General features: G+C 37.3%; 1 protein-coding gene across 1 annotated transcript; it reads left to right on the forward strand.

The window, feature by feature from the left end:
- Positions 1-14,046: 14,046 nt before the first annotated feature.
- LOC132190566 (uncharacterized) lies at positions 14,047-17,505 on the forward strand. Its single transcript, XM_059605597.1, has 3 exons — positions 14,047-14,105; positions 15,443-15,642; positions 16,506-17,505. Exons 2-3 carry the CDS (start codon positions 15,562-15,564, stop codon positions 17,121-17,123), a joined length of 699 nt encoding a protein of 232 aa, XP_059461580.1. The 5' UTR covers positions 14,047-14,105; positions 15,443-15,561; the 3' UTR covers positions 17,124-17,505.
- Positions 17,506-18,380: the final 875 nt, after the last annotated feature.

Genomic DNA, 18,380 nt, shown 5'->3' on the forward strand with positions numbered 1-18,380 from the left:
TAATTTCTAAAGATTAACGATAAAAAAGAAAATTGGAAGAGACAAGTTTGTGGACAGAATCCGTGAGTTGCTATTGCTGATTTACTGAAAATAAAAGAAGCCACGTTGGAATATTGGATGGACAATCTCTCCCTCTCTCTCTCTCTCTCGCTCTCTTCACTGTTGGAATACATTTATCTCACGAAAAGATAAAAATATTCTTAATAAATTTGAAAATTACAAATACCGTCATAAATACATTTAAAAATGGCCGTCCGTAGGTTATCATTTTTTTTTAAAAAAAAAAATCTTTATGGTTTTATGATTTTGTTATGTATTTTTTTTTTTTTTTTGTTAAAAAAAAAAATTATAAGAATATTTTTGTCATTTTGGTACAATGAAGATTCATTGCAATTTTCTTGTAGTTTGGAGAGGATGTTGCTTCAATTGAAAATTTGGGGAGACATTCCAAATTATCTAATAACTAGAGGGGCTAATGTATACTTTTCCAAATTTAGTTTTAGAAATTATGGGGAAAAGAAACCAAACATTAGATGAAAACATTCTAATATTTATGTAAACCGGCTCTTGGGGTAACTGTATATCACATATGGAAACATTAGAATAGTATTAAATTTTGCAATAGGGTGAATTCTGAGGAACAAATATTACAGTTTATTTGTTGAGAGATTAGTACAAGAATTACAGGGAAGAGCAAAGGAAAGTTCAAGCATACTGTTAAAAATGTCAAGATTTGTGAAAATTGGAACATTACTTTGAGTATCTTGGTTCAAAATAAGTAAAGAAGCTCTTTTTTTTCTTTGATGGGTGGTGGCAGTTTTTTTTAGCTTGTGATTTTTTTTAGGAGACCATTTGTAATTGTTTTCATTGTTTGATGTAAAGAACTGAGTTCCAACTTTCTTGTTGGAGCGTTTAGGTGTTTTGAATGAAAATTTTATTCATCAAAAAAAAAAAAAAAAAATTATGTTATTTTATAACATTTTGAAGTGTTAAGAATTAGTTAGTATCATCCAGTTCTTACTGACGTGTCGATATAATAAGATAAATGTTATTTAATAGATTCTTGTAAGTTATCATACAATTAAGGTGTTTAAGTGAGCTATTAAAAACCGTTTCGCATCTGCTATCCGCCCATCCACATTGGTTGCGGGTGGATTTTCAACCCTAATTCCAAATGAGCATATACTATATTTGTATATGCATATAGTATATGCACATACATGGGCGGATAACAAAATATTAAGAAAATTTTTTGGTTTTATTAAATTAAAACGTCGTTTTAGGGAAAGGAGTAAGGCAAACCAATGGGTTTTCTTATGAAATTGAAATTGGGTGTACAACATATAATCTTATACTTGTTATAGTTTGGTCCCCGTCGCCAGCGAGAGAACCTCACTAGCAAAAACATCAAGTTCATCAACAACACGCCACATAAATTAAAATCATAGTTAAAATAAAAAAATAAAAAAATTGAAAGTCCAAAAAAGTGCTCAAAATGCAAAGCGAATGTCACGAGCGATTCGTATAGAAAGACTGGTTGATTCTATAAAGTGCAGATGAGAATACGATTACTAAAATTCATTATCTGCAAAGTGCGGATAAATGTATTATCCATCCATATAGTACAGTTTACACCCCGACGTACAACTGGAATGACTTACGGTGAAACTAGTATTTGACTGAGCAAGGGTTTGCAAAAAAAAAAAAAAAAACACACACACACAATAGCTCTTGCGTCCTTTTAATTGTATGACAATTATATAAAAGTCTACTAAATAATATTTCTCTATGAACAATTTAAAAATGTAATTTTTTGGGGTCATTACATTTTCTCGCTATCAACTACAACGCATTATCACTTTATCCCCATGAACTGACAACTCTACTGCCCGACCCCATCAAACTACCATTTTGTACCAAAAACCCCAATTCCATCAGTTAAAGGCGTTAACTCAAACAATCACCCCGTCACTTTGCCCCAATGAACTACAATGCATTGTCACTTTGCCCCTATGAACTACAACGCATTGTCACATTACCCCATGAATTACAACGCATTGTCACTTTGACCGTCTGAGTTAATGCTTTTGACTGACGAAATGGGGTTTTGGGCACAAAAATGGTAGTTTGATGGGGTTAAACAGTAGGGTTTTCAGTCCATGGGAGAAAAGTGACAATGCATTATATTTAATGGGGGAAAAAGGTAATTACCCCTAATTTTTTCCATCTATTTTTTCATTTTTAAACACAATTTCCTGTCTTTCTTGATCGTTTGCCTTTGTGATTCAACTTATTGTGAAGAATAGGAATGGGTTTATCACTAAAGAGCAAAAGGCTTGTAGTAGAGGAAGGTTTAGCCCACTTGGGCTAACTTTTGTAGAACATCAAGAAGATCTCAATTCTCAACCCTAGGCCCATTATAACTTGTAGTGCTTAACACATAAAAATGTTATATGGACTAAGCAATCCATAGGCTATGGAACTGAGTTTACTTAATTTGGTTTATGAATTTGATTAAACTCATATATGTAACTCAAAAAAATATTAAAAAAAATAATGAATTCGCTCACATGATGCAATAATTTAATTATTCCTCGAGGCTCAAACTTTAGCAGCAGTTATATATTGGTTCTGACCAACATTACCTTTAGCCTCAAATGGAGGGAAGCAAAAGTTATTTCCAATGCCTTTTGCAGCTATCCGTGAGTTTGTTCCGGCTCGATTAGGTTAAATTTGACTTGCGTGTGACTCAATTGTTAAACGGGTCGTTCATAAACACGAAAATAGGTTTGATTATTAAATGATATATACTTATATAAAACTCGGCTTTGCTAACATTCATGAAAAATATTGTATAAAGCTCGACTCGCTTGTTAGCTTGACTTGTGTATATATATATGGAGCCGATATGGGCATCTAATGAATTGGTAAGCTGACTTTTATTAGTTTGTCTCATATATTTTGAAGTCCATGTAGCATCTTTTAATATTACACAATAATTAATGCTATACAATAAAGTTTGAAAGACAGTCGATATTTATATAAGTTGAGGTTTGTTTAGAAGCTTTGATATATTTATTTGAGATGAGTTTAGGGTGTCAAAAGAAAATTTTATTCATGATTCCTTTCAATTAGAATGTTTTTGATGTTATATCATGTAGTATTGTCATGTCGAGTCTAGGCTATGTAATTGGAATTGAAATTTTTATTACAATTGTCAAAAACTAATTACAAAAGGATGGTAACCTATTATTTATTCTCTCTAACAACTAATATAGGCTATGCTAGCTCTAGTAAATCTTGGTTAGTTAAGTAGATTGACAACACACTTCAAAAAATTACAGAAAAAAAAAAAAAAATATGCCTAATTTCTAAAATAAGGTTCAAAATTTTAATCAATCATAAACCAAAATGCCACACTAGTGATTGTTTCTTCAAATGAAATAACTTCAATGTAGACATAGTATAAACCAACAATAGAGAGGCGCCACTTAAACTTGGAACATAATACTGAAAATGCACCTCTACACTAGATTGAGTCTGCCCTAAAAAAAAAAAAAAAAACTTCATTGTTATGGCATGGGCGGCCACACACAAATTTGGAACGGAGTTGCCACATAGCCACCTCATGGTTCGGGCAGAGGTAGGGGTAGCCACATTACCACTCGTGCCAAAATAATGGGTTTTTCTTTATAGGACAAGCTCGATCCGGTGCAAACATGCGATAATATGTTCAAAGCTGACATGGCAATTCTCTATAGGAGGGCATAAAGGACGTTATTGAAATGATTCTATCATCCGAATTAAGTAACCTTCCTGTCTTTATTTTCACTTCAATGCAATAAACAGACTACCTAGTATCCAATTAAGACTACTGCAATCAAGCTCTGGGATTCTTGTCTGCTCCTTTCCTAAATTTTTATTAAGGACTTGTCCTATAACTAAAGTTCCCTCCCGGCCATGTGATGATCCGCACACCTACTTTTCTAAAGCATTACTCTTTGTAAATCAAAGAAAAGGTTATCAGAACTCCCTGCAAACATGCAAGCAAATTGTCAACCCAAATCGGAAATAATGAAAAAAATAGAACAACAAAACATGGATAAAAGGTGAAGGCCAACTATGTTGTCTTTCTTATTTATTTATTCATGTGTTTATCTTTGTGTTCTGCTAAGCTGTCAAGGGTGATCCATATGTTAAAAATTATGCTCTTTGCTTTCCAACATGTACATCCACTTTGTGTCAAAATGACAAGATGAAGGCTAAGAAATGATGAGAACAATAATGTCGGCGGAGGGACCAAAACAAATGATAATCAACGATGCACTAGAACAACGTGGGGATGAGGATATTGTTGTAAATTACTGTTGGGAAGGTATTGGATCCAGAGAAGATAAGCTTTTGCCCGACAACAGAGAGATTCCTTTGGTCATTTTTTACGAAGCCAATTTTCTAATAATTTTAGAACTTTATTTTTAACATCTATTTATTTATTTTTATTGGTTGGAAAGTCGTACTCAGATTCTGATGCATTGAATGTAGAAACTGAACTGGTGCTGATGAGGGATCTTCCATTCTTTAATTTTTTTTTTAAAATAATGATGCCTTTATATCTTCCCTTCATTGATCATTTATTTATATTTTTTACTTTTTTGTTATCAGTTTCCAATTGGTCGGACTATTTTATCTAAAGAATAAATAAATTTATTTGGGGTACTGCTCTATCTTGAGGGAAGGGGGCTCATTGATTGCTCAATCTCTGCATATTATAAAAAAATGTAAAGCTAGATCCTCCAATCACTTCCTTGCTTTCTTGGTGATTACTTGCTTCATGGGGTCAACAAAAATACAATCACGTCGTACTGGTTTTTCTTTTTTTCTTTTTTATTTTTTTATTTTTTAAATTTTCTATTTTCCAAGCAGAGAAAAGGAGACGTCATATTGAGATCTACCTAACTCAGGGTGCTTGATTGTTTTATATATATATATATATATATATATATATGTATGTGTGTGTGTGTGTGTGTGTGTGTGTGTGAGAGAGAGAGAGATTATAAGGTTAAGGAATTAAATTTAGGAGTAACTTCACTTTAGACCTTTAAATTATTACGTGATTTGACAAGCCCCTAAACTTCAAAACCTCTTAATTTGAACTCTAAAACTTTCAATTGCAGTCGATAAATTTGAACAGCTTCATTAGATTTAGCCCTTAACTTCTAACGACAATACCTAAAAAGATCAAAATATATCTCATTTTCTTTTTCTTTTTCTTTTTTTAATTTTTTAATTTGGAATTAAGGGTAAATTTGGAATTTTATAAAAAAGTCATGGTTATAAATGTTATTATCTCACTTTCAACGTTTAAAATTTGACGGAAGGGTTCAAATTGACTGTAATTGAAAGTTCATGGGTTCAAATTGAGAGGTTTTGAAGTATGAGTGGGGCTTGTTAAATCCCGTGGTAATTCAAGAGTTTAAAGTGAAGTTACCTCTTAAATTTATCTTCTACTACTCTATGTGCATCAAATAAGGTTCATAATCTGGTAACATTGCTATAGTAGGAATATGTTTGGTTTAAATCACCACTTATTTTGAAAGAGTAAGTCGATAAGAGGCGAATTTATTTGTTTAATTAATATTTTAACATATTGTAGTTTGTTCACACAGTTTGCCGGCCGCTAGTTTGGATCATGCCAGAAAATCACACGAGGCTTACCAAGGAATTCATGAAAATTTCTCCCTTATTTCTTTTCTATTCTCTTTTTCGGTTACAATCATTCCTCCTCTCTCATTTAACAAATTTCTCTACTTATACCTCTCTTTCTCGAGATACGCGCCATGGTTCAATCGGAGCATGACACGTATCGTCTGGGGATCGGAGGCTGGGTGAGGAGGTCAAGTTCGCCTGACTCCCGTACACTCACGACGACCCTTTTGAGTACAATGGGGCTTCGACAGGACAGGGATTTGACGAAATTCGTCTGATATGATAGTCCCTTTACTTTGATAGGATGTTTACTTTCTCATTTCTCGAGGCTGATTGAACCTTGCTTGACTAACCCGTCCTACGACGATGATGCTGGACTTGGACCTTTGGCGAGGACTTCGGGGCTCGCCCAAGCGACGAGCATGATATGTGAAGCCGAACCTCTACGAGCGAGCCCGAATGTCAGTATTCCGTTGTTCAAGACAGGTGTAAGCATGGGTTGCAGTGGGCCATCTGGCCTCGAGTCTATGGGTTGCTGGGCCGACTTACTCTATGAACAGGACTTCCGGGCCAAGGGCGTTTTGGGCCTTGCAAATAATTTGGGCTTCCCATGATCCGACCTGCTTTAGGTTCGGGGACTCTTCTGCTGGGCCGAACCTTGGTCCAACAATTACCCCCTAATTCCCTTGCCCATTCATCTTCGAAGTAGAGGGGAGGGCTTGGGAATTATTTACCTCAAAGATCACTTCGACTCGTCGACTTTGGGGATTGCACGTTTCCCTTCGGTTCTAACACTTCGCCGCCATTTGGAAGCTTGGGTTTTCTAGGCTCATGTCACTTCGTCTTTCTCTTTTCCGTTTCTAACCTTTGTCACTCTAAAACCTGCTCGGACTTACCCCCCCTCCCTTTTCATTTTACCCTTTCTAGTTAATCTTGATTGAAGAGGTGGTCCAAAGGAAAAGGGACGCCGAGGAGGGGGCTAAGGAATGCTTGAAGCTTAAGGAGGCCTTGAAGGGCGCCGAGGCTCAAATCGAGTCTCTCCGGAGTGAGGTTGAGAACCACCAGGCAACCCAAGGGGAGCTACACAAGGCCTTGAAGGATATGAGGGACAAGGTGGGGGAGGACTCCTTAGAGATGGCCAAGCTTCGTGAGGAGCTTAAGAAGGCCAAGACGGAATTGGCCAAGCTCACGAAGGCTCGCCTCGTTGAGTCTGACAAGGCCTAAGAAGAACTGGCTAAGGCTCAGGCAGAACTTGCTAAATTAGAGGAGAATTGCGCTGCCGGATGCACTAAGGCTTCGGAAGAGTTGGCCAAGGCTCTATCGCGTGCCGAGGAGGAGAGAGTGGCTACGGTGGAGAACCTCGAAAAGGAGAGGATTACCAACTTGGCTGAGCTCTCTCATTCTTAGAAGGATTGCAGGGCCCTAAAGAAGAAGGTGAAGGAACTCACCGAGAACCTGACGGGTCTGAGCTAGTCCCTCAAACTGTACCAAGACTCTGCGTCCTCCTACCTTGCCCAGTTGGGGCGGGTGCTCTCCATACGTAATCAGGCCTAGTTTCACGGATACTAGTGGGGTTTCAAAATGTTTTGTGCACTGATGAGTATGGACGAATACCGAACCAGGCCTGCTGAGCTGAGATTAAATGACTTCCAAGTCGATGCTACTGCGATGAGGGAGCTTATCAAGATCTATCGAGAAGAACTTCCGAACGCGAGGTTCCTAGACTCTACAGATTTTGAAGAGGGAGTCTTCAAAGATGAGAACACTTCGGAAGATGACGACGAATTGTAGGACCGCCGTAGAGATCCCTGATTTTTGTGCTTATGTGTTCTGTCTTTTCTTGTAACGTTGTATGTGCACAGTTGTAAATATTATTTGATCATTGGAAAGACTTCCTAATTTAGTTGCATTTACTTACGTAGCGAATGTTGTGAATTCACTTGCCATGGTTACCCGCGGTAACTTATCGCTGGGAGAGATTCATTGAATGATTATTTTTTCTTAGCAAGGCAGCACTTAGTGGCTCTCCTTTGCTGAGAAGATCTGCCATTGGGTCGCAGTGAGCTGCTTTCCCTAGCCATGGCACATCTCACGGTAATTTTTGGCTAAGGAAGCTCGGTCACCATGGATAATGGACCTTTTCCTAGCAAGGGTTTGCCTCGTGGCAGTCTTTTGGCAGGAAGGCCCGACCTTCGTGGCTAACTGACCTCTTCCTAGCAAGGGTTTGCCTCGTGGCAGTCTTTTGCTAGGAAGGTTCGACCTTCGTGGCTAACGGACCTTTTTTTAGAAAGGTTTTGGCTCATGGCAGTCTTTTGCTTGGAAGGTTCAGCCTTTGTGGGTAATGGACCTTTTCCTAGCAAAGGTTTGTCTCGTGGCAGTCTTTTGCTAAGAAGGTTCGGCCTTCGTGGGTAACAGACCATTTCCCAACAAGGGTTTGCCTCGTGGTAGTCTTTTGCTACGAAGGTTCGACCCTGCTAAAAATTGGGAATCCAATTCCTTCAATTGTAGAAACAACCATTAGCTACATGCTTGATTATGATACATAGGGCTCAACAGTAATAACGCATAAATATCAGTTCACATTATACAAATATGAATTGCCCAGCAATGCACAATACTAATTAATTGAATGGCCATCGGTGTCACTATTAGAATTTCTTTAGGTGCTTGGCGTTCCAGGGTCGGGGTTGCTTTTTCCCTTCGGCAGTCTCTAGGTGGTACGCACCGAGGCGGTAGCTCTCAACTACCCCATACGGTCCTTCCCATTTCGGTGCTAGCTTCCCCTTCACTAGGTCCTTGGTCGCGATGGTGACCTTCCTCAGTACCCAATCTCCTACTGCAAATTTCCTAGGTCGGACCCGATTGTTGATGTATCAGGAGATTCTCTGCTGGTACGCAACCACCGTCATCTCCGCGGCATCCCTAAGCTATTGTAACAGATCCAATGATAACATTAGTCCTTCATCGTTGTGCTTCGGATCATAGTTCTGTACTCTGAAACTAGCCAAACCAATTTCAACAGGGATCACAACTTCACATCCAAAGGCTAGCCCAAAGGGTGTGTCCCCTGTTAAGGTCCGCTCCATGGTTCGATACACCCATAGTGCTTCCAATAGTTTTTCCCAGGCTCCCTTATGCTCGTCATGTTTTTTCCTAATTATCAAAAAGATAGTCTTGCTTGTGGCCTCCACCAAACCATTTGTCTAAGGATGTCCGAGGGATGAGTAGTAATTCCGGATCTTCAGCTTTGTGAACCATTCTCGGAAAGGTTGGCAATCGAACTATTTCCCATTGTCTGTGACGAAGCCATGGGAGATACCGTATCTTGTGATTACTGACTTCCATAGGAATTGCGTGATTTTGGGAGTAGTGATTCGCGCCAGAGCTTTTGACTCGGCCTACTTGGTGAAGTAATCAACCGCTACCACAGCGAACTTCATTCCTCCTTTTCCGGGTGGAAGGGGACCTACGATGTTGACCCTCCATTGCGCAAAAGGCCAAGGGGACGATATGGGGGATAGCTCTTCTGGTGGTTTTTCTCGATTCTGCGGCGAACCTCTAACACTTCTCACATTTCTACACCATTTCTATGGAGTCCGCATACATCCCAGACCAGTAGTAACCCATTCACACCGCCTTGTGGGAGAGCATGGGCCCTCCGCCGTGACCATCGCAGATCCCTTCATGGATTTCTTTCAGAATGTACAAACCCTCATCCTTAGGTACGCACTTGAGTAGGGGTAGAGTGTGTCCCCTTCTGTAGAGCTTATCTTCAAGAATGGTGTACTTCCTTGCTTTTATATGGAGTCTGTTGGCCTTTTTGCGATCTTCGGGGAGTTTTCCCTCTTTCAAGTACCGGAATATGCCTTTAGCCCAATTAGGACGTTTACTTTCCCTTTTCTTGAGGCTAACCAAACCTCACTTGACAAACTTGTCCTATGACAATGATGCTGGGCCTAGACCTTTGGCGAGGACTTCGAGGCTCGCCCAGGCGACGAGCATGATATACGAACCCGAACCTCTACGAGCGAGCTCGAATGTCAGTATTCCGATGTTCAAGGCAGGTGTAAGCGTGGGTTGTAATGGGCCATCTGGCCTCGCGTCTGTGGGCCACTGGGCCGGCTTACATTGCGAACAGGACATTCGGGCCGAGGGCATTTTGGGGCTTGCAAATAATTTGGGCTTCCTGTGATTCGAGCTGCTTCAAGTTCGGTGACTCTTCTGCTAGGCCGAACCTTCGTCCAACATATTTAAAATTCTATTAGAAAAAGTTTCTATAAGTGGATTAAATCAATGAAGTTGTGGAATTGGGTAAGGTGGTCCTTGTTGATATAGATAACTGGACACTAATAGTTCAGTTGACAAAACCGCAAGAGGATAGAGAGTGAGCAAAAGAGAATTGTCGGTTGTACTTGTTAAAATATTGATTAAATTTATCCCTTCTAATCAACCTAAGCTTTTAGGTTAAGTGATAATTTTCATTGTATCAGAGTCGTAGGCTAATGCCAATTTGCGATCTTGTGGCTTGCGATTTTTAGAGTAATACCTCTAGTCAGTTACCAATAATTAATTGGTTTAGGAAAATTGCTAGTAACACTCGAAGTTAATCAAAATTAATTGGTTTAAATTTTGAGAACATTATACATACGTTATCAAAGTATTATTCCCTGAAAACTATTGCTAGTAGTACTAAGTCTTTAGTTGTAGACTCTTTTAAGAGGAAATGAGAAACCCGAGTCTTATTCCTTGAGAAATAAGGCTGGGAGGCGAACCAGAGAGTTAATTACTAATTAATTAATTTTCTAGGGTTACACCCACTACACAATCAATTTGTTACAAAGTGAAAAACCTTAAGAACAAATCATAGGAAAAAATCACTATGAGGCAACCAAATTCGAGAAATTACTATCATGAAGAAGATCCAAAGTACACACAAAGAAACTTACAAAACCCCTTTGTAAATCTAAGTTTCTGTATGACCACAAGCTTTCTGCTTGCTTCTGAGCTAGCCAATCTTCTTCAAGTGCATTACCTAACTGACTCATTTAGTAGGCTCTTTGATGGTCACATGATGTGTATGGTATGGTTTGAAACAACTCATGAGCAAATCCCCAAATGGTGAAAATCTTTAAGCTTTTAGAAATCTTCAGTTGAGGAAACAACGGTGAGGGAAGGCACATATGTAGAATGAATCCAGGAAAATGATCTCTCAATCTTCTTCACGAAAGAAAATTGTCCAAATCTTTTCTAGATAGCTATGAGAAAAGAGATAAGCCAAATGAAAATGAGATCTCGAAAAATATATTGTTAGAAAAGTTTGCCTTTCTGTCACAACAAGGACTACTCACATAATGATGCGTGGCTAAAGTTCTATCACTAAGCCTTTAACATTTGATAGGTTTTGTCCAGGTGGTGTCATGACGGAATTTGAACAGGTTGTGCATGAGACCAGGTCGAGAGCTCTTTGTGTCTTCTCGTAATTGGTTATCCGTCGTGACGGGCTATGCACGGGAGTAGGTAAAGAGTCTCTGTGGCTCATCATCACTTATCCATCTTGACGCCCCTATGAATGAGAGAAGGCCAAGAGCTCTCTGTGGCTCTCCGTCACTTGTCCATTGTGACGGGTTTTGAACGGGAAAGCATAGTAACTCACAAAACACCCCAAAACCTTTACAATTTCATACCAAAACACAAGGTAATGAAATGGAAACAAACATAATATTTTGCACACTTAATGTTGCCAATTTTTTAGAACCTAACAATCTTCGTTTTGGTCATTGCCTTGGAACCCGGCCCTACTCAAAACTATTTCAACTGCCTCTCCGACTTTCAGAGGTGTATGGAAAATCACCTTTGTTGGAGGTTTTTTTTTTTTTTTTTCTTTTTCACTCTTCCAACTCCAGAAGAGGCATTTAAAAAATGTCACTATTCAAATGTCATTAAACCTGGTTTTCTTTTTTTGTAGTGCCACCCTTAAATTACATTCAAGAAATATAGAAATAATGTATCTCGATTCTCCCCTCTTCAATTAGATTCTGCATGTGTGCGTACCTTATTTGAATGTGGAGAACATATATAGTCTATTAACCATAGTCAATTAACCCTAATTTGATTGATCAAGCAACATGGCAATGGCCTGATCACTTCCGAGTGTGCTTGAATACGTGTGCATATATATGACCAAAACGCATGTTACCTTAGTATTTAAGAGGAGATAATAAACAAGTAGAAGACAAGGGGAGAGCATGCCAGCATAGAATAAATTCTTAAAAAGCAAATCATGTAGTTTTATAATGTTTGCATGTGGGTGTGTGTGGTTGCGATTTCCCTGGATCACACCTCGGAGTGTACGTTGTAATGTTTAGGATTTTTAATGGCTTTGGACAGGTATGCTTTGGCCTCTTAATTGGCTTTTCAAGGAAAGCGATGTGTGGGGAAGTTTCCTTCCTTCATCTCAAATCTCAATGGTTTTCTTGTTTCCTCATTAAACAGCTTTAATATTTATTAATTTTTTAATTAGTAGTCCTTATTCAAGATAATGTAATCTGGGTGGTTCCTTTGTGTTTTTTGTTTTCAAATTAACTTTTGTCTTGTGGTCTTCTTACGATGTATATAAAAACAACTAGAGTGATGATTAGCTCATCCCAATTGTATATACATGTGGAAAATTCTAAGTGATGCTTTATAAACACAGAGTGACAAGTGTGAAAAGTTTTTCTTTTTCTCTATCATTCACATTAAAGAAAAAACTAATGCTAAACTTCACGTCTATTTATAATTATACAAGGAGTGAGCCAAGGAGGGACTGAGACCAGCCATGGCCCTATTCAAGCTCTCTCATCCCACCAATAAAAAAATAGACAAATCTTTTTTTTTTTTTAGCATATTTATGGTTTTTTTTTTTTTAACAAAAAAAAAAGAAAAAAAAAAAAAGAGAAAACTTATTATGATGGCCCCCTTAAAATGAAAATTTAATAGCTCTAATATTTATACCCATTTCACATTTGCTAACATATTATATTTTAATTGACTTTTTGTGTTACTCACTAAAAAAAAAAAAAGGATGCATAGTAGAATTAATAATTATTGGTAAAAGTTAAAGGGAAAAATATAAATTCAGTTCTTTTAGTTTACCTGATTTGTAATTAACTCATTGTGGTATGCCAAAAAAAATGAACTCAAAGGCCCTTGAGGTATGCCAAAAAAATAATTTAGTCCCTTCAGTCAAATTTTGTTGACTGACTTAACAGATTCTAATTGCGTAAAATGTTAGATCCAATAAAATTGTGATACTTATCATATTTAAGTCAGCTTCATACTAACGAAATTTATTAAATTAGTGGATGAAATTTGATTGTAGAGACTAAATTATATTTTTAGCATACATCAGGGACCTTTGAGTTCATTTTGATCGATACCATAGAGAGTTAATTGAAAATCAAGTAAACCACGATGACTAATTTTGCATTTCTTCCAAAGTTAAAAAAGAAAAAACAAATAAAATCGTCATATCGAATATTATCGGCTAGGATTTGATTACATGCAAAAGAAAAAAATTGACAATATTACATTTCTAGCTCTCATTGTAAAGAATATATAGGCCTAAAATTTTTTTACGGTAGCCATGGGGGGAACAACAGCTAGCTAGGCAATCACAACACCTGAAACATGGTACTTAGATGAATTCTCAATCACAACAATAGGACTAGATATGGTTGTTTAGTACGGATAGAATAATTAGATTGAAATCGTTGAATTTCCTCAAATTAAAATAAAATAAATAAATAAATAAAGGGTATATAATGTTGTAAGAAAGAAGGAAGCACCAACTTTCCATCATTCATGCATATCTTGATGTCTCCAAGACTTAGTTTGGAATATCTTCTTCACTGGCCTACATTGTCACATTTCCTCTTATTATATATCAAAATTGTGGCCCCCCCTTCTCTGATCTTCCTCCCACAGTCCAGTGCTTCACAAATATAATAAAATACACCTCAATATATATATATATATATATATATATATATATATATATAACTTCTCTCTCTCTCTCTCTCTCTCAGACACCACAACATTTGCAAGAGTCCAGCTTTTTTCTCCTGCTTCTCCTCCTTCACAGCCTGTCAAGCCTGAATTATTAACAGCATATATGGTTATGATTGTTTAAGTGGGAGGGTTGCTGCTTTGTGCTTTCTCCAAGCAAAGTGGGAGATTTGCTGGTGTTAGTATAGAGGAGGTTGGAGTTGATCAGCATAGCTGCTGCTGCACTGCTTGGATTGTTTATCAATGAAGCTTAATATTCATCAACCAAAAGGAGGCAGTGGCATGAGGGAGGAAGAAGCCCAATGAGCCTCATAGGAGAGAATCGCAAGCAGGCTGGCCAGTTTGTATCACAGGTTCATGCAACTTCATGCTGCTTTGTTTTTCTGTCTTTTTATAATTTTATAATTTAACAGGGAAAATTTGATTCTTCTTCAATAGTGAATTTGCTATTAGAACTGAATTTCTGTGTGTTTTGTGTGTGTCTCATATATGTGTTCTTTTACTGTTTTGTAATTAAATATTTTTGGTTGCTTTTAAGTCCCTGTCTGATCGAGCATCATAGGATACAATTTTGGCTGTCGTGTGATTTCAACATGTGGAAGAAACAGGAGGAAGTGGAGACTTTTTTGAGAAGAATTTTGCTGAGATGAAGAACACTGTTTTTATGGGCAGTGATGGTGGCACCCAAGAGAGTGAGTGAGAGGGGAAGATAGACCCACATCGAAAATTTGGTCTCACTATTGCCCACATCCCATCTTCTTTTTCTTCCTTCCTCATTGTCTGCCTACTGTTATCACTCATGCTTTCGGGTCTCCCTATGCAGTTTTAAACAACTCCTTTATCTTCCACCTATGCTTAATTAGTTCCACCAAAGGCCCTCATTTCAGGATAAGGATTTACCGCATCAATTACATGTCTGATTTGCTAATAATTAATTTGGGCCATTAATGTGAGAGAGTCCAAATTTATTAAGCAGGTGGATCGCGTATTTACCTGCCCGAAGAAACCTGAGCAGATGGACTTATTTGGAATTCCACGACATATGGAATTTACCGGCTCAGATAATTAAGAATTTATTTGGGCAGGTAGATTTCATATAAACCATTTCACAATAGTTGTCCAAATTGTTAGCAATTCGGACAAGTGATTGTCATGGATCCCAATCCCGGTTTCCAGGACTTCTTTTATGTAGCAGACAAGTCTTAAATATCCTAAAATGGGCCAGCATTTGTAAACCAAAAAGGAAACTGGTAAAATGGTAGAGGACAATTTTAGTATGTACAATAAATTAAGTGGTAGTGAATTTGGGTATGAATTCCACTAGCAAGATGGCTTTGAAGTTTTTTCTTGCAATTGCATTTGATTTTGAAGAGGTTGGAGATGACTCAACAAGATCATATTTTCGGGTAATTTTTGGTGCATGAATTTCGCATCAGACACAGACTTGGGGTCAACCAAACTGTGTCTCCACCTTCATGTAGTGACTTCCTATAAATCACACCCACCCCCACTGAAATCAAAAGGATAAGAAAGCCAAAAAAAAAAAAAAGGATTTATTTACTTGTTCCCTGCTTTTGGTAATTATTATAAAGCCAAATATTCTGAAAGTGTGTTATTATCAGAAACTAGTTGACAGTAATATTTATTTCAGGCATGGGGACTAAATTTGAATATGCTGTCAATCTCTTAGAAGCCTCGCTAAACAGCAACAGCTTTACTGTGCATTGTGTGGATGATTGGGAGCACCTGCAGAATAGCGGGCTGAAGGGAAACTTGTGTAGGGCTGGAGTTGACAACTTTGAGGACTCCATGGACAAGAAGCTTGGGAAGCACAACATAGAATACATCAAAAGGACAATGCAAATGCATGAAGATGTCTTCAAATACCAGGTACCATGAATCCACAATTACCATGTTTTCCTATTCTTTAATTCAAAATTTTCAATCATTTATGGGGCCATGAACATGAAGCTAGCTCTGTCGGTGCCAGATTCTGTACTTTCTTAATTATTATTAATAAAGAAGAGATGCTTCCCCTTTCAGTCTTTCACATATATTCCATCTATATATTATTGTGAAATAACTGTGCCAGGATTGTTGTTAGCTGTGCACATCGTATTTATTAACATTTTGAGAAATACTTCAATCAATCAACACTCCAGTTTTTCATGGTAAAGAATTTTCAAAATTAGTATTTATATATATATATATACTTTGTGATTTGACAATGTTTTAAATGGAAAGTTTCTTACATTAAAAAAAAGAAAAAGTCAAAGTTTACCTTTATAAGGCTGAACTTGCACCAAACTATTACTTTAAAGCAAGGAATGCTCAGGTGTTTGCACTTGTATGTATCCGGTACTTTGCACCGGATACGCACGTGGCAGTGGCCTATATATATAAGGTGCTAATAGCGCATTTTGCATTTAGCACGACAGCATTGAAGCAATCAGATCATAATCGTCCAATGGTTCGATTTACTATTACTAAATATATGCCTCGACGAATAATTTCTTAAGGAAAGCAACACACACCTTAGAAGCGATTTCATTTCCTGTATTATATATTTCTGTTCCTACATTTCCTCCGACGGCTTAATTAACTATTTCTACATACTATTGACTTGTCTCCTTAAAAATTCTGACCCTTTCAAGCCTTCTATTGGCTTTTGATTTATCAATTGAACATGTTAATTGCAGGAATTTGTTGTTGATGCTAGTTATAGCAATGTCATAACAAATTGAAAGTTGCAGGTACGGGAACTCCACAGGCTCTACAGTCTGCAGAAGATGGTAATGGATGAGCTGAAAAAAGAACTGAAGCAAAACAGATGTTGGAGTTCCATGACTCCAACAACACAAAAGTGTCATGGATTTAATTTCAATCTCCAAAGCTTGAGAGAAGATCCAAGCACAAGGGAGAGAAGTGGGAGTTGCTCTGCAGGCACCATGAGAATGGCAAGGGGTTTTGATCTTGAAAGGCCTGCTGCTGAGGAAGACATCTCAACAGGAGTCAGTGCCGCCATTGATGAAGACCAAGCTGTAGGGCCAAGCTTCCACAATATGCCACCCAGTACTCGTAAGTTGACCATTGATGGTTCTGATCATGAAGATAGTGATGTGGAGCTGACTTTGAGCATTGGTGGTAGATTGAGCAACAAGGCACTGCAATCCTACCAACCTATATTAGGAATCTGTGAGTCATCATCCCATAAAGGAATTATTAGGGAGCTTCATTCATCTGCCTCTTTTAAATCAGATCGAGGAGAGGATTTCAGTGACCCCACCACCCCCATGAGCAGCTCCAGTGCAACATTTGATCAGGAAAGAAACCGGCCGCATTGGCTTTTTCAAGATTTAAAGCTTGAATAGCACCTCAAGCCTATTTGGGATTGCCTTAAAGAGTTTAAAAGGTGCTTTTTAGTATATAAAAAAAATTATTCCAAGCAAAAGTTAGCCTGTTTGGTAAGAAACTTAAAAGCATTTTTTTTTCTACTTTTTTTACTCTAAAAAAGCCGAGAATGTTTTTTCTAAAAACTCTTTTAAGCTTTTTTTTTATAAACAAAAGTTTTATTTTTCAATGCAATCCAAACAGGCTCTTAGTTTTGAACTTTCCGTTTATCCTTTTGACTTTGCAAGAACCACTGGATTTACAGGGTCCATGTGCATTCACCTTACTTTACCTATTTCTGGTTAGTTAAATTGTTGTAAATTGGTCATTTACAAGCTTTTCCCCTTGCTTCTGCAAAACATTGGAAAGTGTTCTGGTTTTGATGACCAAAACAGCAATTGTCTGAATTATATTTATAAAAAAAAATTATTATATGCTAAAACTATGGAAACAAACTCTTTATCATCAGTTAACTTCACGCCTTGTTGATGTCTGTCGAGGAAACTAAGTAAACGAACATCATGTGCTGCATGATCTTGTCACTCAGAGCATCATCCGTAGGAATCAGTGTTTGAGTCATACTGTTCCTCTGCTTTCTTATCCATTGGTTGTTGATGTGTATACAACTCTTGACTTTTACTAAAAGCCTCTTTGAAATTGCATTCGAAAAATAGAGCTTTTAAGTCAAAATATATTTTTTGGCAAACGCTTCATTTTCAGGGTCCTTTTGTGATTGTAATTTCAATAAGTACGATTTAAAAAATTGCGTTTTTGAAATCGCTACTTTTTAAAATTGCAAAGGCATTTGATAGAACATGTTAAAAAGTACTTTTTATTAAATATTTGTTATGAGAAATCGTGATTTTGGTTTAAATTTGAGCATTTTTAAATAAGCACCCCTTAGCCTATTTATAGAAATCACAGATTTTTTTTTTCTTCATATTTTAAATTAAGTGATTTTTAAATCGCCAAACGCCTTACATTTTGTGATGTATTTTAAAAACATATATTTTTCTTGCGAAATAGCAATCACAAATGCACCCTTAAGCTTTTATCGTGTGTTTTAGCAATTTTTAGGCTTTTTGGACCCTTAAAACCGCTTTTAATTTATTTACCAAAACAAATATATTTTTCTTGAAACTGACTGTTTGAGTGTTAAATGCATTTTTAAGCCCTTCAAATCCCAAACAGGCCCTCAACATCAACCGAGACGGTTGGAAAGAATTTTCTTTTGAAAA

The sequence above is a fragment of the Corylus avellana genome, chromosome ca8, assembly GCF_901000735.1.
Source record: "Corylus avellana chromosome ca8, CavTom2PMs-1.0".
Taxonomy (NCBI): Eukaryota; Viridiplantae; Streptophyta; class Magnoliopsida; order Fagales; family Betulaceae; genus Corylus; species Corylus avellana.

What these genes read in the sequence shown, in the direction of transcription:
- LOC132190566 (XM_059605597.1), top strand. Translation starts at nt 15,562, where the DNA reads ATGGACAAGAAGCTTGGGAAGCACAACATAGAATACATCAAAAGGACA. An exon ending in AAGATGTCTTCAAATACCAG is followed by an intron (nt 15,643 to 16,505) that starts GTACCATGAATC and finishes TGAAAGTTGCAG; the next exon opens with GTACGGGAACTCCACAGGCT.